The sequence below is a fragment of the Glossina fuscipes genome, unplaced genomic scaffold, assembly GCF_014805625.2.
Source record: "Glossina fuscipes isolate IAEA_lab_2018 unplaced genomic scaffold, Yale_Gfus_2 60, whole genome shotgun sequence".
NCBI lineage: Eukaryota > Metazoa > Arthropoda > Insecta > Diptera > Glossinidae > Glossina > Glossina fuscipes.
In genome coordinates this window covers 6,468,746-6,490,903 of record NW_023998432.1, presented here as the reverse complement: position 1 = coordinate 6,490,903, position 22,158 = coordinate 6,468,746, and the positions used below count along the sequence as shown (strand labels likewise).

The following is a 22,158-nucleotide window of genomic DNA, read 5'->3' as shown; positions in this document are numbered from 1 at the left end:
TGACTTATTGCGTTTATACTGCGCCAACATCTTTAGAAATTTGTATTTGCCCACGCTTATGGCCTAATGTAAAGAAACACGGCACCAAATGTGTTGTCAGGTTTCTCATGCCTACATTTTGCTTGAATATGTTGTAGTGTGATTGCATTATGCAAATTATGCATATTCAGCACACTTCAAAGTGGATGCATATAACGATATGCGATCACACTACAGTGTAACAAATACTTAAAGAAATATGTTCGTAGCCTCTGCTATTTTTCTAGCGTTAATTCGACAGTCATATCGCACAACGTACCATCCCGACTCGTCCCTCTTGCCACCTTTCGATCTAGCTAGTCTTACCCATTATGACGGGTGCTTCGAATTTCAAGTTGGTTCACAAATGTTGCTCATTTTTTTCCAGTACGGAATTGTTTGCTCGTTTCCGCTTTTGAAAATTCGTGTATTAAATATGCATCGCGAAGATATCTTTCAAAAATTGAGAAAAACCTGTACATTTCGTCTAATTATAACGCTATGGAATTAAACATCGGCGAAAAAGGAATTGAATTCTCATATAAACGACATAAAGCCCATGTGGCCGACTCTGTTGCCCTTTCCCTTCACTTACCTCTAACAGTGAGCCTTGTGGATATCCCGTCGTATTGTCCTTTATTGGCATCTTTTAACTAAATTTTAAATCTTGTCAGTGTTTTCAAAATATCTATATCTCAACCAAAGCTAGGTCAAGTGAGTATCATTTAACAAATGTCGCAACGTGAGGGGCCTAAACTCTAAAATTCGCGCAACTTATTTTGAATCTATTCATACTGTTCCAAATGCTCTATTGCTCGGTATACGTTTAAATATCGCAATATGCAAAATTAATGTAAGTACCTACAAACGATAAAATCTTCATCCTTCATTAATCCAAAATATTTTTATAAATTTTGCAACTTCAAAAAATCCTTCAAGCCTACTTCATCAGCGCCTTTTAATGGGGCTGATTCCTCTGACAATCATGGAATCTCCAATCGACATCAATCAGTATATTTGTAACACGCTACTATTGACGGATCCGAATGATTTTTTGATAACAGCAAGTTTTTAACCAAATGTACAAGTAAAAGTCGTTTTAGTGATGCTATTTTTATGGTGGCTTTGCTCGGCTCTTCACATGGTTGATTGCCGATTTGTCTCTGGCGTGTAATAATCCATGTTTCATCCATTGTCACATAGCGCAGGAAGTACTCTTTTTTTTATTTCAGCGGTCGGAATTATCAACGCATTGTTGTCAAACGTGGGCAAACGCGGTATTCAGTTCAATCAGATCTTTTTAATGGACCAATGTCCATCCAAAATAGTGCATACACAATCCCTTCTGATATTTTTAAGCTATCAGCTATCTCATTTTTTCGTCTTCCAAAACGATTTTGTGCATTTGTTTCATGTTTTCTGAAATAACCTCTGAATTCGGACGATCAGAGTGTTCAGAATCACGGGTGTTCATAAAATTTGGTTTAAAATTAGCAAACCACATGACAATAGTTGCTATAAAATCTTTCAAGCGAACACTGATTGTGAACGCATTTTTTCTCACCAAAAAGCAATGTTTAATCAACACGCAAGATTCAGATTTTGTATTGTAGTGTATCAGTGGCTTTACTTGTTTATTATCAGCAGAGTTTTTTTTTCATAACCTTCGCGAAAATCTTTTTATCGTAAATTATTTGTAACACAATTGGTAAAAATATCGTAGTTGTGCCGGGTCTTTGATACGAACATCTATGAAAAGTATTGACGTGGCAGTTGGTCCATCAGGACCATTCTTAGTCCATATATGGCTCAACTCTTTCTTGATTTTGGTAGTTTTTTACGTTCTAGTATCTAATAGTTATCGGCAGATGGACTTGGTTTAATTGAGCGAAAATAATTATAAAATAACTGAAATGACGTTACCAAGAGAAAGATAAAATGTATTTCGAACCTACACGAGTTAAGGAAAGGAAAGTGAAATAACATTTGATCGGAACATGAGAAAAATGAAGCATTATTGCAACTGAACAAAAGTTTATCAGTATGGAAAAAGCACTCGTCAAGATAAGATTGGCTTGAAAAAAAAGAATCTCTGAAATAGCTAAACATGCAATGTGATACTAGTTTCAATTTAGACCGTAAAATGAAGGAACAATAGCCAGAACCATCAGTAATGAAGAAAATGACCAGTGGTAATGAATAGAAAAGTATGAGGAAAGATTTGCTAGCAAGACTGTAAATACAGGTGTTCTAATCTTGGCCTGCTTGTGCCCGTAATCCTGGACTATATTTGGGTGGGTTTTTGAACCGTTATCACCATGCAAGATAAAATGAATGTTCGCTCCAGGGAAATGTAGCATATCGCTGCCGCTAAAAAAAGCGGCCATACAGAGTTTTTATAAAGATGAAGGTATGTAAATGTATTTTTGTAAAATATATGTACCTAAACCTATACTGAAGGCATTATAATTATATTAGTTATAAGAAAAGAAGAAAAGCCACCTGATTAATATCAATTATTAAAGAATTATTACTAATTTTTAAAAATTAGAAACCAAAGTGAATATATACAGTAGCGCAATAAAGTACGAAAACTTAGGATTTCTCTTATCAAAAACTGCGTTTATGGGTTAAGAAATATATTTCTTACCCGTTTGAGTGCTGAAGAAGTGCTGAAGAAATACGTAATCTCTTTTGAAAAATAGTTATAAGTAACTCTATTATGTATTTTGAATAACAAAAATATTTTTTATTCTCACTTATTACAAAAATAATTTTCTACATAAATTCCACAAATTTCTATTTTACATATAGCCCAAATTTGGTTGGATCGTTTAATTCCTTTATCATTTTTTTTACTGCATACTTTACATTCGCAAGTTTCATACAAGCAATTTTTCTAAAGAAAAGTTTTTACTCATCGGTAGTCTTCCTGCGGTATTTTTGCTTACTAACCTTTCCTTCTTTATAAAATCAACAACGTTCAGAGCAAATTACAGTGTAGCTAATTCTTTGCCCAGATAATTTTCCGAACGAACATATTGTATAATTTAGTACCACTTTGAAAAAAATGTTAAAAAGAACTCTCTTCCACTATTTATTATTATTATTATTATTATTTTAATTTTAGACTAATGAATTGAATTCTTAGACTAAAAAAAGAGACATTGAGCACTAGCAACACAGGCTATCGGCTCTAATTTAAATAAATGGATATTAGATAATAAGCTTAGTAGTATTAATAAAGTAAAATATTGAATTGATATTCTATTCTGAAGCTGATTGTAGAATGTTCAAAGGGTTAATCGTTCCAAATGCAATACTTCTAGCCAAGGAAAAGTTGAGGCAGTCGCAGAGAATGTGCTTTATAGTAAGAGTTTGTCCACAACAGCAGATTGGGGGAGAAGACTTCTTCAGGATCCATTGGTGAGTTGCAATTGTATGACCAAGACGAATTCTCGAAAATGTTTGGATCTTGGTTTTCTCAACATTTGTTGGATATAGAGGTGGAGTTAATTGAGGGTTAATGCAAGAGTAGTGTTGATGATGGTATTGTAAATTTCCTTCTACAATTTTCTCTTTAACTTTTCTTCCAATGTATCTTTGAAGATCCAACTTTTCCATGACATCATCCAGAATTAGAGGAGCAGAAGCAGCATACTTTGCCGCTCGATCAGCCTCCTCATTTCCCAGTAAACCGATGTGACTTGGTACCCATAACATTTTAATTTTTCCGTCGGGTGTAGTAATTATATTCCTTAATTTGTTGGTGGTGCTCCATCTCGAAGTCGAAGGGTTCCGGGTAGCTTGTAATACAGACAAACTGTCAGTAACAATGACGGTTTTGAGTTTGTTTTTATGGGCAAGGTTGGCAGCGTGAAGGATAGCTCTGGCTTCGGTTATGAAAGTTGAAGTGCTTTCGTGAAATATGTGGTTGAGAAGAACCCGTCCTGTAGCATCTACCACCGCACAAGCAGGAGGCAGACCAGGAGATTTTGAGCTGTCTGTGTACAAAAGATTCCAACCAGTATTGTCCAATACTTGGGTTTTCTCAGCTATTAGATTCCTGAAGACGTAATTTGGAGTATCTTCTTTCTTGTGCATAGACAGTGAGATGTCAAAAGAGCAGTCTTTCAAAATCCAGGGAGGTGTAACACCAAAAGAGCGGGAAATTTTTAAGGGAATGTTCAATTCCTTTGCGATGCACAAACAATGGTCAATTGCAGATGGTGACTTTGGAATTTTCTTCGCAATAATAATCTTTCTTACGTCATCACCGAAAATGGATTTGTTTGAATTAAGAAGCTTAGGGACTATTTTAGCTTTTAACTCATGCAGTCTATTTTCTAAGGTTGGGAGACCAGTTTCAATTATAATATTATTTATGGGCGTCGTCCGAAAAGCATAACAACTTGCTCTAACGGCTTGGTGATAGACCGGTTTAAGGATGTTGATATTAGATTTGCAGCTATTGCCATAAATTATCAAAGCATAGTCAATCTTGCTTAACACAAGCATTTTGGTAAGATAAGCGATAGTGTTAATATGCGCATGGCTTCTCCAAGCAACGTACTGTATGAAATTTACCCTTGTTAAAAGGGAGTTTTTTAAACGAAGGCAGTGTGCTTTCCAACGATAATTGTTTGAAAACATGAGCCCGAGAACATGGAGCGTCTGCACATTTAGTACTGGTAAGTCGTTAATATGCATCAGTAGGTTTCCTGCATCGCACATTTGTTTTCGACAAATGTGCATTTTTTTTGATTTTTGTATAGAGATTATAGCTCCTGACGAGTTTGCCCATGTGGAGATCTCACATGCAATAGATTCGAGGATGTTGATTGCTTTCGTGTTGTCTTTTTCTTTTGTAAAAATGTATACATCGTCCGCGTAGAGACAATGTTCCACTCTTGGTACACGGCAAAGAATTTCGCTAATTTCGTTGAAAGCGATCTGGAAAGCGTGACAGAGAGAGGAGATCCTTGCGGAATGCCATTCTTTAGCGGAAAGGAATCAGAAAGATGATTGTTGATTCTAACTTTGAACCGCCGATGCGACATGAATGATTAATGTAGTTGAAGAATTTGGGTCCAACATTCCATGATTTCAAGAGTCTTAAGATAACATGAAGACCAACTCTGTCAAATGCTTTTTCGAAAACAATTGAGAGAATTGTTACGTGATTTCGTTCGGAAATTGCTTTGCTTGTGAAATAATCAATATGTAACAGAGCGTCGATGCATCCTCTACCCCGCTTGAAACCAACTTGTTGCTTTGTTATCAGGTTCTTGGATTCAAGAAACCAAGATAATCTAGATGCCATAATCTTCTCTAAAACCTTAGAGAGGCAAGATAAAAGAGAAATTGGGCGATAATCAGATGCGATGGAGATATTTTTTGACTTTGGAATTGGAACAACTGTTGCCAGTTTCCACATGTAGGGTATATGGCCAGACATAAATACCGTATTATATAGGTCCAGTAATTTCTTTTTACTAGACTTAGACATAGCACTGATCATTTGGTATGAGATGCGGTCTAGACCAGGTGTCTTCCCCTTCAAATTGGAGAGACAACTTCCAAGTTCTGAGGTAGATACGCAATTTTCCAGGAACATGGCACATCTATCGATATTATTTGAAGGAGATATTGTAGTCCTTTTATTTTCAATGAAAGCACTGGAGAAGTTGCTGTCAAAGGAGTATTCGCACCACACTTTTCCAAAGTAATTAGAAATCTCATCTGCGTCAGTTAAAGTTCCACTGGGAGAGCAGATGGCAGAAATTTGGTTCAGGTTTGAAGTCCCATTAAGTCTGTTGATTTTGTTCCAGACAACTTTCATTGATGTATTTCTGTGAATTCGTCTCGAGAAAAGTTCGAAACTAAGTGCCTTTGATTTCCGTAATTCCTTCCTGAATAGAGCATTGGCCTTTTTGTATAATAACAAGTGATTCTGATCAGGACATCTCTTAAAGCGGTGCCATAGATCCATTTTATTTTTCCTCAAAAACGAAAGCGTGTTGTTCCACCATGGAACCCTAGCTCGTTTAAAAGAGGTGTTGGATTGAGGAATAGAAAGATGAGCAGCCGTGCGAATCGCTTTAGACATAATAGCAGCATCATGGTTGCAGTTTCCGTTAAATGGCTTTGAATTCAGAAATGACTCGGCCAGTTTGGAGTAATTGATCCAATTCGCTTTATCTAGGAGGAATTTGGCCTGTTTTGCTGGATTAATAGGGGACATTGAAAGTTTAAGATCGATTACGATTGGAAAGTGATCACTATTATGTAGATCATCAGAAATAGACCAGGAAACCAAAGGAAGAAGTGAGGGAGAGCAACATGTTAAATCAATATGTGAAAAAGTATGATGAGTTGAGAAGTGCGTTGGTTTTCCATCATTTAAAATGCAGAGATTGCTTTGAATGAAGGCCTTTTCTAAAACAGTACCACGAGTGTTGTTCACTGTTGAGCCCCAGATGGTATTCCAGCTGTTGAAATCGCCGCATATAATTAATGGGGGGGAAAGTACGGAGAATAAACTGTAGAGTTCTTGCTGAGAAAACGATTGCGAAGGTGGAATATAGAGCGAAAGCACTGTAAATTTATACATTTAACATTATTTGTATCGCTACGGCTTGTATATTTGAGCTTAAATTTATGCGTTTGTGAGGTATACTTGATTTTATAAAAATACCTACTCCTTGTTTGGAATATGAGTTTTGATCAGCATTCGTGAAGTATCCAGTATATGATTTGGGTGGAATAGGATTATAAGAGCTTCTACAATGGGTTTCTTGAAGCGATAAAAAGGTTGGATTAAATCACTTATGAGTGTACGGAGTTCATCAAAATTATTAATAAGTCCCTTAATGTTCCATTGTAGAATTTTAAAAACTTTATTTAATTGTAATGACATGTAAGCAGAGTGGAGGGAGGGTTAAGTTGACATGTCAGCGTCTCCGTCGAGAAGGTCGCTATAGGAATTTTTCGTGAATGATTTATTCTTACCAGCAGAATAATCTGTATTTAGGTGATTTGGTGCATTTGAAGCGCAACGGGTTGGCGCACGTGAATAATTTGAAATTGAAGGTTGATTAATGGATGAAAGAATGGGTTCATTACCACTTGTGATTTGTTGAGTAAAGTTGATAGCTGGAGATTCTGGAGAATTTGGTATATTAGATTTTAGCAAATGTGTTGTTGTTTTAATTTTTTCAATATTTGCAGTTGCTTTGGTTTTCGAAGGTTGATTAATGGATGAAAGAATGTATTCATTACCACTTGTGATATGTTGAGTAAAGTTGAGAGCTGGAGATTCTGGAGAATTTGGTATATTAGATTTTAGCATATATGTTGTTGTTTGGATTTTTTCAATATTTGCAGTTGCTTTGGTTTTTTCAATATTATCTTTGGCAAGTGATGTAACTGGTTTCGCAATATAATTTTTGGTTAATGGTGGAACAGGTTTTTCATTGGAAGCAGTTGCAGTTAAAGTCTTACTAGGCTCGATTTGCGAGGCAACAGCAGCATAGGTGTTACTTTTGCCAATTCCATGGGCTACAGATGGATTTCTTTCCCGGTATGTGCGTCGCGCTTCGTCCATGCTACAGTAATTTTCTGTTTTGATTTTTAATATTTCACGCATCTGTACAAAACGTGGGCACTGTTTGTCTAACGCTGAGTGTTGATCATTGCAATTTATGCAGAAACTGCGGGTACAGCTTTCAGTATGTGGAGGATGACCACAGTTAGCACAAGATGCAGCATTAGTGCATCTTTTTGCCGTATGACCCAGGCGTTGGCAATTTTTACACCTCATAGGATTTGGAATGTATAGTTCTACTTTACATTTATACCACGCCACATCAACTGTTCGCGGTAATCGATAGCGATCAAAAGTCAAAATGATCCTTCCTGTAGGAGAGCGTGTTTTTCCGTCATCATTCAGTTTGGTTAATTTATATGCTTCAGTCACTCCTTGAATGCCCATTTCGCGAACAATTTCATCTTCCGGCACATGCTTTAAGCAAGGGGCATAAATTGCGCCTCGAACCGAGTTAAGTTTCTCATGTAGTTTAGCTGAAATAGCACATAGATTAGCTAAAGATTTGGCCTTTATGAGTTTTTCGGTTGCGCGCGGGTTCCCAGCGAGGACCAGTAAATTCCCATCGCGTAGAATCGAGATGGAGTCGATGTATGTTGTAATGCTATCTAGAGCTTTTTTTATAGCAAAAGGGCTAATTTGGGAAATTGTTATTCGAGCATCGGTTGAAGAAATAACAATATATTTTTTATCAATAGGGATTATATCGCTGATCGACAACACCGGAAAATCTGATTTTTTACTTTTTTTTCTTTGGGGGGATGTATCACTTAATAGATAAAATCTATTCGGGTTTTTGTCTGGCGGCCCCGGGGCCATTATGCCTTACTGTTGTCTATTTATTATTATTTTTGAAATAACCACTCACTTAAAAAGGTTTGGGAACTGTGCAAGAAGGTTAGGAACTACTAAAGAAAAGTGTCAAATGTTTTCAATTTTTATTTTGTTTTTTTGTTTTCTATTTTTTATTATATATAGACGAAACAAAAGCACATACGCGATATCCGCGTTAACCAGTTTTAGCAATAACACTGAAAAGACAGAAGTTAAATACACAAAAACACCGAAAACACCGAAACAATTGAAAAAACGTAGACGAAAAGAAAACACGCACTACACTGAACACAAGTCGGCTCGTCTATCCATTTACTTTATTATTTCTTTGTGTTTCGTAAGTAAACTATATTTGGTTTTTTTTTTTGGTAGAGATGGGCTAAGCCACTAAATTTGTGGTTTGTATGTCCAAACTATCTTTGATTAATGTCTTGTTGTGTAACGTTTTTTTTTTATATTTTTATTAATTTTGTATGCTGTTCATCTGCCATATAAGATAGGACAGCATGGCTTAAATTTCATAGCGTAAGAAATCGCGAAAACTCGTATTCATCGGCTCGACACCATGCTTCCACTAGATTTAAGATTTCGTCTTTCATCGAGATTTGCATATAACATTCCGTCGGATTCATCAGTTGCATTTCATTCTCGAAAACTATGCTAACCAATAGCAGCGTGGTCGCGCGTTCCTGCGTTATTCGTATACAACAAGCGAAGCGTTATTCCCAGCAGTCAATCGGTTAAAAAATGAAACTCATTTTAAACAGTATTTCAAGAATTTTTTGACTTGAGATAAAAATATGAACGAAAAATGTACTCCAATTCGGAAAAATATTACAAAAAAGTGTACATAGAGTTTATTTTAGAAGTGGTTTAATATAATTTTTATAAATAAAACTAAAAAACCTATATTTAGACTAGCTTTAGCATCTAGTACAGCTTGTATACTTGTTGGCATTAAAGAGACAAATTTTGTTCCATTCCCGAATTCTTAAGCTCTTCCATGTTAGAAATTTTATTTTTTCGAATCCAATTCATGCCATACGTTGTCAATTGCATTCAAATCCGATGGTTGGAGAGGAGAATGTAATTGTTTGGGGACGTTGCAAAGTAGCAAAGTAGTAGTAGTACAGTAAGGAGATGTATGTTTTGGATCGTTATCCTGCTACAAGATTCATTTGCCCAAAAGACCCATTGTATTTCCGAAAGTTTTAGTATTGGTTTTCAAAAGATTCATATAAACGTGGCGATTAGTGTAAATAAAGACCAGATTTCGTACTCCAGCCGCACACATCCACTCCCAATCCATCACATACCGCTCAACCGCTGTTTACAATTGGCAATCAATTTTGGATTGCCATCACAGTGTTAAGTTTCGTCCATACTCTCTATTTACCATTGCATCCGAATACATTGAACTTAGGTTCGCCGCTAGAAATTTCGCTTTCCCAGAATTTATACCCTCATTTTTGTAGAAATTCGAGACGCTTTATTGTATTAATTTCATGTATTAATGAATTTTTTCTTGGAATTCGGCTATGAAAATCATTGCCTCTTCACACTATTCGGTTTCGCGATGAATACTAATTTGCTTATATTTTTCTAGGTCTTTTCGAATATCGACCGCGTTTTGGATTCATTTGTCACAATTCTGATAATATACGATTTTCACGCTCTGTAAGGTTTTTTTGATCAGTGCTTATTTTCTGTGGAATTTGTGTTAGCGTAATTTTTTATAATACTATTACCACTAATTCCAATTGTTTTTTGTTATTTCTCCATTCGATTTTTTCTCACTTTTTACCTTTATAATCACTTTTCTAATCTTTTGAGAAATGCCTTTGCGTTTTTGAATATATAGTGACATTTTTTAAGAACAGAAAGAACAGAAAAGCTCACTTTTTACTTATAAGTTGTTATTTAAATGTACGAAAACAGGCACAAACATTACAAAGGTTTTTTTTCGATATTTCTAAGGAACTTCTAGTACTGAGTTTGTTTATCAAAAAAAAGATCTTGAATTGTTATTTAACATAAGTTTTTGTTTTTTTAAGAATTGTATTTTTTTATCCTCGACTCATAAACGCGGTTTTTAATAAGAGAAACATTAATTCTTCATATTGTATGTAGACTTTATTGGACTACTGCGCGGTATTTTTTGTCACAGAAATAATAATAAAAAAAGAATGTGTATATTTATGTGATTTAAACGATTATAACGTTTAAAAAAAAAAATTAATATTACATTTTGTAATAAAAGGAAGAATAATGAAATAATATTGTTTTACAATTACGTTTAAATATTTTATTTTGTTTTCGGATTATTTTCCCTATTGTGTGTAGAAAAGCACCGATAAGAATTAATCAGTTATAAACTAAGTAAGCTCACCTGATGATGTCCTTCGTCAAATGTGTTTTCAAGAGCCTTTACCTTTAATATATTAAAAAAACAACTATGAAATCATTTGATTATCTGTAAGCACATTATTACAGAAGCAAAGTTTTCTTGTTACCTGTTTTTTATGTCTTGTCCTTTTTCCCGGGAGAAAATTCAAGTCTCAATAAAAACTGTATGTTAATTTCATTACTTGCTTTAGCGCCATCAAACTTGGGCGGGCTCTTTTTGGCTAAATGGTCTTTTTGAAAGTTTGTAAAATTTTGATAATTATATATATACATTTTACTTGAGACGTTTTTAAAATTTCTTCTCAAATCCAATTTTTTCTATATTTTTCAGTTCATCTATTTATTTCAAACTTCAAAATTTCTAAATTCAGATAATAACAGAATTTAAAAGTAGGAACTTTCTCAACTGAAATTTAAGGAATGAATAAATCCATTAAATTTGCTTCTTTTGTTTCAACAGAAAATTTTGGAAGGTACGAAATCAAAACAAGTGAGAAAATTAAACTCGATCAATATCGAATCTTTTATACCGATCACCGTTATCCTAAAAAGAAATTTCTTAGCGATATCTTCATTTACGGCAACGGAAGAATGTTTACCACAAATACTACAAAATTGCTCAAATAGATAAATGGACAGACGAGTAGGCGGACATGTTTAGGTGGATTCCAAATTTGCAACTGGCCAAGAATTTATATACTTTGTAGGGTTTTTAAAACTTGTTTCAGCGCGTTACAAAGCTATCGAAAAAACAATTAAATTTTGATACACTACAATATTGCGTAGGCGTGGTCAATTTTTTCCATCCTTTACGGGTAGCCCATAGAATATGCGTTGAAATTTTTGTATATTTATATACTATATTTTATCGAGTAATAAGCAAAAAACAAATTTTTTATTCCTTTTGAAAAACAGAGGTGTTTCCTGTTTACGTGGTGCTATGGGCATGTCCTTCAACCGTTTTGGGTGATTTGCAATATCAACCTGTGTTTAAGAACTTCCAATGTTTCTGGCAAATTTGAAGTCGACAGCTTCATTTTTGCAGTCAGGAGAAAGTTTACGATAGATATTACACCGATAGACAGACGGTCAGAGGGGGCAGACGGATATGCTTAAATCGATTTAAAATGTGATTGTGATCAAAAATACCTATACTTTGTGGGGTCTCTTGTGCTTTCTTCTGGGCGTTGCAAACGTTTTGAATTTTGAATATACCCCTCATTTTTCGGTGATAGGTATAAAAAAATCCATCTATTTGAATTCGTGCTGTTTCCTCGAAATTTATTTTAGGGACTTGCTTTTAGTGTCGAAAAGCAAGACCGATTTAATTTTTTCTTTTTTTAAATCTATTTATTATTCAAAATCTACTTCGTCGCCTTCAAAGTGATTTCTAAGCTCAAACAACATACCTCTTCACCAGTTCGGTCGGGTGGAAGGAATTCATAGTGCGCAACACTTCGATAATTGAAGAAAACTGTTAAGATCTCTTTAATTTTTGAGCGATTTTGGAGGGGTTTTTTCACTTTTGGCTCACCTTTTGCACGATACTCGCTCGATTGATCTGTTGTTTCCGGGTCGTATACGTAAATCCAGGCCTCACCTCATTTCCTTTCACAAATAAAATTTAGTGAAAATCACACATTTTAAAAATAGAAAAAAAATGTTTTGCTCCGTACGCAAACATCTATAGTCGATTTTGTTCTTCTTCGTGTAGTTTTCGCGATACTGATGATCTCTCATCTACTTCTGCGCACATTTGACGTGCTCTTTACTCTGTTACAAATGAATTAGAAATAATATGAAAAAAATTGTATTAAAACCTTATCGTCAATTAAGAACATCGTACCAAACAAATCTAGCTAAACATTGGCCCGAACATGAAAGTGATCCTGACAAGTTTTGTTGTAGACGTAAATCAAGGCATATTTTTTCCAAGTTTAAGCTTCTTCTATTAATTTTTGCGACTGTGGAAATTTGCCAATTTTGTGGATCAAGAAGGAGGGCACATTTTGGTAGGAATAGTATGTTGTTGTTTTGCACACATGTTTGCTGAATTTGTTACTGATAATAAAAATGAGCGATCTGCACGCAGGTTGCGCTATCGTCGTATTTGCACGAAGTGGATTATGAAGTGAATGATTTCTATTCGTTAGTAAAATTAGGCAATATCAAACCGCAAAATATTGCATTTTGCAATAGGTGAAAGGGTAGCATTCATTTTAATTTTTGACAAAGAATCGACGAGCTACATGTAGTTTCTATTCCTTGAAGAAATGCTATTATAACTATATTTTGAATAATAATTGTGCTCCTATTTTTGTTGGTAGTTGAAAACAACTTTCGGAATTGAAGCAAGAAGACTTCCTTCCAGTAAAATTGACGTTATAGCAGTTGGCGTAAATTGGTACCGCAATGCGGTCTCCAATTATCTAGGAGCCCTTGACAATTTCGGTTGCATTGAATGCATCCCAACCGTGGATCAGAGGACCCAACGGACTATTCGACATATAGCAACTAATGAAAATCTGAGTTAAGAATAAAAATAGAATTAGACCTAAGTGTAACATGACAGCGTATGCAGCAGCTCCTTAATAGGACTTAGATATGAACATAAAATTGCCAAACCACGCTTAACCCAATACTCTCGACTAACATGCTACAGGCACATTCACGGTGGTAGATCGGTTATGGTATGGGCTGCATTTGCAACACGAGGAAAGCGCAAAATAAGCTTTGCACCTAGCAAAATGAACGAGAACGCATATGTTGTTAGAGAATAGTTCCGTGGACTATGCTAGGGAATTATATGGTTATAATTGGACGTTCCAAGAAAACAACGTTATTTTCTTTGACATAATGTGGGGTGGTCCAACGATGAGCCCTCATCTCCTCTGGGATTACTTTCAGGCAAGATATTTTCAGTATTTCATGCTTAAGGAACTGAAACTTGAATCAATGGAAGAAGATTGGTCCTACCGCTTTGAGAATCGTGGTGTGTCTTATGGCAAGCAATAATAAGTCGTTATTCATAAGGGCAACACAATTATTACGTAAATTACATAATAGTATGGTTTAAAAAAGGAATTAATATTAAGCTCCATTTTTTCATGTAATTCACATGTAATTATTGTGAATGTTTTTTTTTTTGCTATAAAAAAAAATTTAAAAATAAACATAAACAAAACAGAATTAAGCAAGAAATGAAAAAAAAAAAAAAAAAATTATTCTTTATGCTAATACTTAAAACAATACATTCTATATAAAAATAATTGGCAGGAGTATAATAGATTTTTGTCAACACGTTTGCAGCATCCAAAAATAAAGTTCAGAGATTCTATAATGTACATATATTATTGATCAGCATGAAATTCTAAATGGATTTAGGTATGTTTGCTCACCCGCTTATCTCTTCACGTTTGTCCGCATCTCCTGCTATATGTGTTTGATATAAACATTCTGTATATTTTCGAGCAGTGCATGCAAGGTAACATTATGTGTTGCATACTGTTTTAAACAGTCTTATTGTTTTTTTCTATTTATCTCTTTCTATTTATTTCCTAGTTTTGGTATTTAAATTTTTTGCTATAAATTTATCTTTACATGTTAAATTTTTTATTAATAAGTCAACGTTTTTTAGCAATGAACAAAAATTCGCTTTTTCCAAAAAACCAACAGTCAACAATGGATTTTTTGCCAAAAAAGTTACTTTTACAGCATATAAATTTTACTAACACGATCCTTTCCAAAAATAATTAAACAGTTGAACAGTTACCTAAGAACAAGAGGAACAAAAAAGTCAATTACGGCAAATATAGTTAATATCGGATAACGAGATAGTTATATGCTCTAAGAGCGGAGAGAAGAGCAAGCACACTTCAAACTCATTTTCTCCACACTCACTCCAATGACCCTAAAGTAAAGATGCCCAGGACGGCAAAAGTGCATTTGTGTAGAATGAGACAAAGGTTATTTGTAACTGGAAAGAATAATTTTGTCTTACAAATGTATTCTTGTCAATCATTGACATATGTTTTTAATAGTCTCCTAATGTTTCTTGCTCACATTGCCCACAGCATCTTTCGTTACACGCACAGCTCTTCTAATGACTCAAAATTTTATAAGCAGATCGTTTTTTGACATTAGAACTAGATCATCCTTCTGTGCGGTTTTGCCCACATTAGCCTGTGCTGTTATTCTTATAAATACTATTTAGACCATCTTTGCTAAAATATTGTGGGATAACGATTACCCTTTTTGATCTGTGTAAATAAGACATGTATTCGCTTTCTTTATTCGTTTTGGGAACGAGTGAAGCACCAATCAAAAAATCGTCTGGCGTTAAATTTGACCGCACATAATTTTGAAAATCACTGCACTTTCGATAATTGCAGTCGCTAAAATTTAAATGACTTAAAAAACTTAATTTTTCATCTTCTCCAAGTTTCCGTTCGCCTATAAAGTTAGTAACATCTAGGAACAAATCCTGTGAGAGCGGCTACAAAGGCCTTAACTTTCAAATCAAGTACTACTTTCATATGTGCTCCTTTCATGCAATAACCTATGAATATTGCAATAAAAGATTTCGTGGTACGAACGCCTCTCAACTTATATATAGTTGACATTGACAAAAATTGACGTCTGATGTAGTAAATGGTAAGTAGGTCTTCTCTTATTAGGTAAAAATGCGAAGAGTTGCTAGCCACGTTCGGGTATGAAATATCCAAAGCTGTTACACAACATCTACTAGTGCCTAGACTCACTCCAGCATGAAAATATTTCATTTGTAATTACCTGGCATATGATATCACGAGCCTACGTCCATGACGCAAAATGGTTTGTGTGTGGGGCAGCAGTGAAACAATTTCTACGATTTCCAGAAACATACTTAAACCTCTCAATATGCTATTTGATCGCAGTTCAAGATTTTTTGATGTACGCTGTATTTCTTCTTAAGAATAGTTTAATTGCAGAACATGAGCAGTTCGCGTTAATGTGATGACCAAATGCTACGAGTTTTAGTGTTCCAGGCAGATGTCTTCTTTAAATGTCTACAGAAATTTGCAAATTTTCTTAATGTGTAATTACAGCCACTTCAATGCGGTTCCTATGAGACGTCTCTCTTTGTTCGCTTCTGATTTTTTACTTCGTACTTTATTAGATGACATTTTTGAACATGTGGGTTCCAAATTTTTAGGTCTTGTAAACCATATTAAATTAGGTAAGGCTTTAAATATTATTTCTGTCGGATTCTTGGTTGATGGCACATGACTAAAAATCTTCTCTATCTTCTTGAACAAAGGTTGCTCGATTAACCCTAAACGTCTTTCAATATTCATTTAAAGATTCAAAGAATGAACATACTTTTACATATCCTACTTTGCAAATCAGCTTATGTTTCTCTAATCTCCACGTTGTATTCTTCAAAATTCATGCTCGCCGATGGTCTTGCTTTTTTCATGCATTAGTCGGGAATGTGCAAAGTTGTTGTTGCCGATATCTAGATTCCTATTTTGTTTGCTCAGCTTGGTTTGTTAAGTTTGAGTTCACTTACATAAGTGTTTTTAGTCGACATACTTTAGTCTTTTTTTTTCTACTGGGGCTCGGCATAATATTGCTTGATAATGCGTGTTGTCTTCCATTACGCATGCCTGAAGAAACATTTTGTACATTTACAACTACAATCAAACAGCATTCTTGGTAGTTGACGATTGAGGCGGCAAAACATTTTAATGCGATGAAGAAACTTATTGAGTGATATAATCTATGATTCATTTTAGAGGCTGTTTTCGTTTTGGTTTTTTTTTCCTAAATAATGAGCTTCAAATTGTACATTTTTTGGTTTGGAGTTTTCACAAACAAGCTAGGTAAATATATTTGGATTTTAATAAAACGATTAATTCTAAATAAAATAAAGAAGTTGTAATATTTGTACATATGTTTTCCGTATTAGGTATATATTGCGCACTTTTATTGACTACTTTTGTACTGCATGTACGTGACGTGGCTGACAAGTTTCCGGTAGCGTGGGCGCGCAGTACTTATTTGACAATTGTTTTTCTGAGTAGAGTTGAGCGTTTCCCTGAAGATGGGAAAAATGAATATCGGGCTGTCATCAAATAATATATAGTTAGAAGGCAGTACAGTTGCACAAATTAGAGGCGTATGTGTGTACGGGTACTCCGTACGATCTGTTGCCGTGGGAGCATTTTGGGTAGCTGAATTGGAATATGGCCGTGTAGTAGCTTGAGTGGCGATGGAAAACCTCTGACACTGTTCAAGTTTAGGCGGAAGAGTGCTGACTGCACGTTAGCTGCCGTGTTTAGTCACATTGAAGCTAACATAATGCGTCATAAATCGATGACTGTGATAGCAAAATTGGATGAATCGAAGTCCCATTTACTGTCATCCATTTATTTCTACGAAAATTAATTTTTGCTAGAAAATAACACATGCTCCCTTTCTTTCTGAAATTCAATAAAAATGTTGTGAAGCTTAGTACAAATGAATGAACTAATTGCATATAATAACGAGCTTTTCTCTTAATCTTTGGGTTCTTAGGTCCATTAACGATACGACTCCACGCATTGGCGGTGGCCTTGGTCCACCACAATCTCAGAATATGCAGCAACAACAACAACAACAGCAACAACACTTACATCAACAGCAGATGCAACAACACCACCATCATCATCAACAATTGCATCAACAACAGCAGCATCACCATCAGCAGCAGCAACAACAACAGCAGTCATCGCGTTCGGCAGCTAGTCCACTTTCACCACCTCGCCCCGGACCCGGTTCAGCTGCTGCTGCTAACACATATGCCAAATTTGCCGATGTTAACCCAGTCCGGGAGGCCCCGCAACGTTTTATATTGCAAAGTGCTTATAGCATTGGGCCAGGTGCCCAATATCGGGAAAGTCCATACACAAGGATACCTCCAATGCCACCAGTGCAAGATTATCATCGGGTGGCTGCTGCTGCATTGGCAGCTGCAAATAGTGCACCAGGTAGCGGGGGGGTGGTTCAAATGCCAGCAACTTCTAATGTTAACATCAGTGCCCCACACGGCATTGAAGCGTTGCATTTTGCACACCCGTCTCCCGGCCACCAGGCGTCGTCATCTGGAGGAGCACAGTTGCTTAACAACGCGCCAAGCGGAGGAGCCGCTGTGTCGAACGCTAATTCCCCGCATAATACATCCAACGTCCCGCCTGCTGGAAATAGTAATTCTTGTGTTACAAGTAGTATAATGACAGCTGGAGGAAAACGCATTTTGCTCAATACAACGCATCGCCAACAACCCCCGTATTCCAATGAGTATTTAAAAAACGTTGCTGTGCCGGTAACGGCTACTGTCTCAGTGAATCGTCATGGCCAGACTCAAGCTCCACCTGATCCGGGTGGACAACCACCTTACAAAAAAATGCGGCTAAGCGATGCGAATAACTCCGCAACAAACAACCTGCCACCACATCAAGTAACAAATGTCCAATCTTCTACACCTCAGCAGCAGCAGCAACGGCAACCGTCACCAGTTACCGCGCAAACTCCTAATGTAGTGCGTACGTCTGGTCATGGACATGGACAGATTTTACCGCCTCATACGCATTTATCGGCATTGCCACCGTCCCATATCCCTCAGCATCAACAACACGTGCCACCACCACCTCAATCGGTGACAATGCAGCAACTTAAAGTTGAAACACAATCTTTGCATATGCCAGTGGTAGTGACACCACCTGTGAATCGTGTAGCTGCTTCAGTTCCAATTAGCAGCGTCATTAATGTAGCTGCAGCCACCACAGCTACAACAAACTCCCCCTCAATATCAGTTTCAGTGACAACGACCATTAATTCAACTTCTTCTTCAACAGAGGCATATCATCCACAGGTTGAAGCTATTTCGCCCACGTTACCAATTGATAGTGCGGAGGAACGTGGTCGCACTGCAAAAGAAGACCTATTAATGCAAATTCAAAAAGTAGATACTGAAATAACCAGCGCTGATAATGCTTTGGATGCTTTACGAACAAAGGAAAAGAATTTGATGGATGTGGCAGCGGCTGCAAAGCAGCAGAAGGAAATGGCAGCGGCTGCGAAGAAGCAGGCCGAAACTGAGGCAGAAACCGATGCCCAAAATTTTTGGCGATCCCAGACATTGGCTCAAAAAATCTATTTGGCGAATCAAAAAACGGCAGCCGCTCAACATTCCATACTCGACAATTGTGGGGAACGCTACTTACTTCCGCTGTACAATCAGCCTTTAGATGTAGATCATTTGACGATTGTGATACAACGTCATCAGACTATCATCAAAATGCCTCTTTTAGATCATTTACGCAAAATCAAGAACGAGCGTTGGATTCATCATACAAAGTTGGTGGAAACATATGCTCAGTTGTCGACTGAGTGGCAGAAACGTGTCGATAAGGCCGAAGGCAGTGCAAAGCGTAAGACACGCGAATCTAAAAACCGCGAGTTTTTTGAGAAGGTTTTTACCGAACTGCGCAAGCAACGCGAGGATAAAGAGCGTTTTAATCGGGTTGGATCACGTATCAAATCTGAAGCAGACTATGAGGAGATTATGGACGGCTTGCAAGAACAAGCTATGGAAGTAAGAAAGATGCGTTCCTATGCTATAATTCCTCCGCTGATGTTCAATACTTATCAAAGACGATGTCTCTACCACAATGAAAACGGTGCCGTCAAGGACATGGTAGCTGTACATAAAGAACGTGCTGTACTCAATGTGTGGACAGCTGGAGAAAAGGAAATTTTTAAAGAAAAATTCTTGCAACATCCTAAAAATTTTGGTGCGATAGCGGCTAGTTTGGACCGCAAATCGGCTCAAGACTGCGTGCGCTACTACTACCTCAGCAAAAAGACAGAAAATTATAAGCAGTTACTTAGAAAATCACGGCAGAGAACTCGTGCTTCTAAAACGCTCCAAAAGACGCAGCAACAACCAACACAGTGTATTATTGACTCCTTAACTACGGGAGTAACAACCCGATTGCAACGTGAACAGCAACAAAAGACAGGAGGCCGTTCTGCAGCAGCCGAACGTGAACGTGAAAGGGCGGAGCGAGCGGCAGAACGAGAGAAGACTGTAGAAAAGGCAGTTACAGAAACAACCAAGGCAGTGACAACAACAACAATTAAAACCATAAAAATAGAAGCAGTAAGTGTAACAACGGTGACTTCTGCAACAACGGTAAGTTCAAATATTGAAACTCCTGCGACTATGTCGGCGGACGATTTATTCGCTGCAGCAGCAGATACATCGCAGATATCGAATGGAGGTAAGAATGTTTCGATGCCAAATTCTTCTAATATTACTACGCCTACTTGTATGTCAGCTGACAAAAGTCAAGCTGAAAAGCTTTCAACGGCAATAGAATTGCATAATGGAACAAACTTAACAGAACAAGAAAATAATACAAAAGTGAGCTCAACAGAATGTATGAGCAATGGAAGCAACAAGGCAAAATTTGAAAATAAAGTGCCTGATAACTATGATAATAAAAAATCGACGAATGCTTTGAGTGTGTCTCCTGAAAAATCAAAAGAGAAAATATCTGTGGCTTCTTCTGGTGCCACTACGTCAGTTAATTCTAACACTGTTGCTCCTCAGAAAACAAATGCTAATATAGACAGTGCGATACTACCTTCATCTGCTTCTCTAATATCTCAGATGACGACGGCGTCTCTGACCTCTTTGAATAACATAGTTCATCCAGCCGCATCAATGCCGAATGGTATTAAAACCTCATACGCTGGCACCATTCCTACGCAAACAGGAAGTGCTGTTGCTTCTACAATGGCCTCCCCGTCTAAACCTCCATTGATAAATGCTGTTTCCGATGAGATTAAAAGGGAGACTTCCAATACTGGGAACGAACACAAAGCAACGAACATTAATGCTGAATCTGTTGTCGCTGAAGATACAAATAATAAACTAAGCGTTGTAAGTACGCCCACTACCTCAACGAGTGCTGGTAACTTTTTAGGACAAAAACTGAAAGCTGCTCAAGTGGAAAGTGTCAACGATCCGGGAAATGATTGCAACTCAGATGTTAGGTAAGTTGCGATAACTCTTGTTCTTTTATTCTTGCTTTTGTCGTTTAAATTGTAAGTTATAAAAACGCCGTTAATGTGTCGTGCCACATTAGAAATGTACTCGTTTTATGAAATATTAACCTAGTGTATGAGAGGTACATATGTATGCTGATATTGGGATACTTAAATAATTAAGTTAAGGTCGAATAGATTCACTATTTTTGTAATAAATGTTGACAATTTCTCTGCGCTGTGTGCCTGTGCATGTTTTTATGCCGATTTGTCAAATAGCACTAAACACAAGCGACAATTTTGTGGGGATATGAAAAAGAACATGATGACGAGTGTTGTGAAGCTATATAGTACTTTTAGAAGGTTGCGTTGATTTTAACAGTTTTTTCATTTCAAAAAGGCATTTATTGTGGAAATTGGTTCAATATACATTAATCAAAATAGTTTCCATCATTTTCTACAATATTTTATTTTTGGCAACATGGTGAAGAACTTATGTCGAAAAAACTTATATTGATGTGGCAGCGATGCATCCACCGATCCATTTTCGCACTTCTTTAACAAGTGGTAATCAGGAGGTGCCATATCTTGTGAGCACGCTGGATGTGACAGAAGTTTCTATACGAACTGCAATAGTGTATCCTTGACAAATCTTGCAATAATTGGCCAAAAAATGACATTTTCAGTCAAGTTGCGTCGCCACTTTTAAACCGTTGGATCCAAAAACGAAATTTGGGATATGATGATGCAGCAGATTTTTTCAAATAAACAACAAAAGTAATGAATTTGGAAGAAGAAAAATCTTGAGCGCTGCATGGTTACCATCGGTGCGCGCGAAATAAATCACTAATATTAAAAGGAAAATTGTTATTTTATGTAGAGGAAGAGAGAGGAAAACTTGTTTATTAAAATTAACAGAACCTCCTAACAATTTAGTATGGTTGATTTGATTTGAAATTATAGAGAAACAGAGAGTTTTTCATAACAATGTCCAAATAATTATGCGGTGTATGAGGTTTTAATTGATTTACCAGAGTAAGTGGTTAGTTTGCTTACTTTTCTTTATCGGTTTTAGGAAAAATTTCATCATATGCTCTCATTTTGTTGGAAACGACTTATTATAACCAACTGAATAGTATTGTGCATCTACGTTATTTTACAAACTCAAGTTTACCCATAGATCTCATTTGCTAACACCACTCACCCATTACTTTTTTTGT

General features: G+C 36.4%; 1 protein-coding gene across 9 annotated transcripts in view; it reads left to right on the top strand.

The window, feature by feature from the left end:
• Nucleotides 1-22,158, top strand: part of LOC119637603 — a 147,631-nt gene that overhangs the window by 84,854 nt on the left and 40,619 nt on the right. For all 9 annotated transcript variants that reach the window (XR_005247290.1, XR_005247291.1, XM_038033767.1 and 6 more), the window contains one exon: nt 17,423-20,947. Coding sequence is in view for 7 of the 9 variants with exons in the window: in XM_038033767.1 (XP_037889695.1) it covers nt 17,423-20,947 (3,525 nt within the window). In the remaining 2 variants the exon portion in view is untranslated. The remainder of the gene's footprint in view (nt 1-17,422; nt 20,948-22,158) is intronic.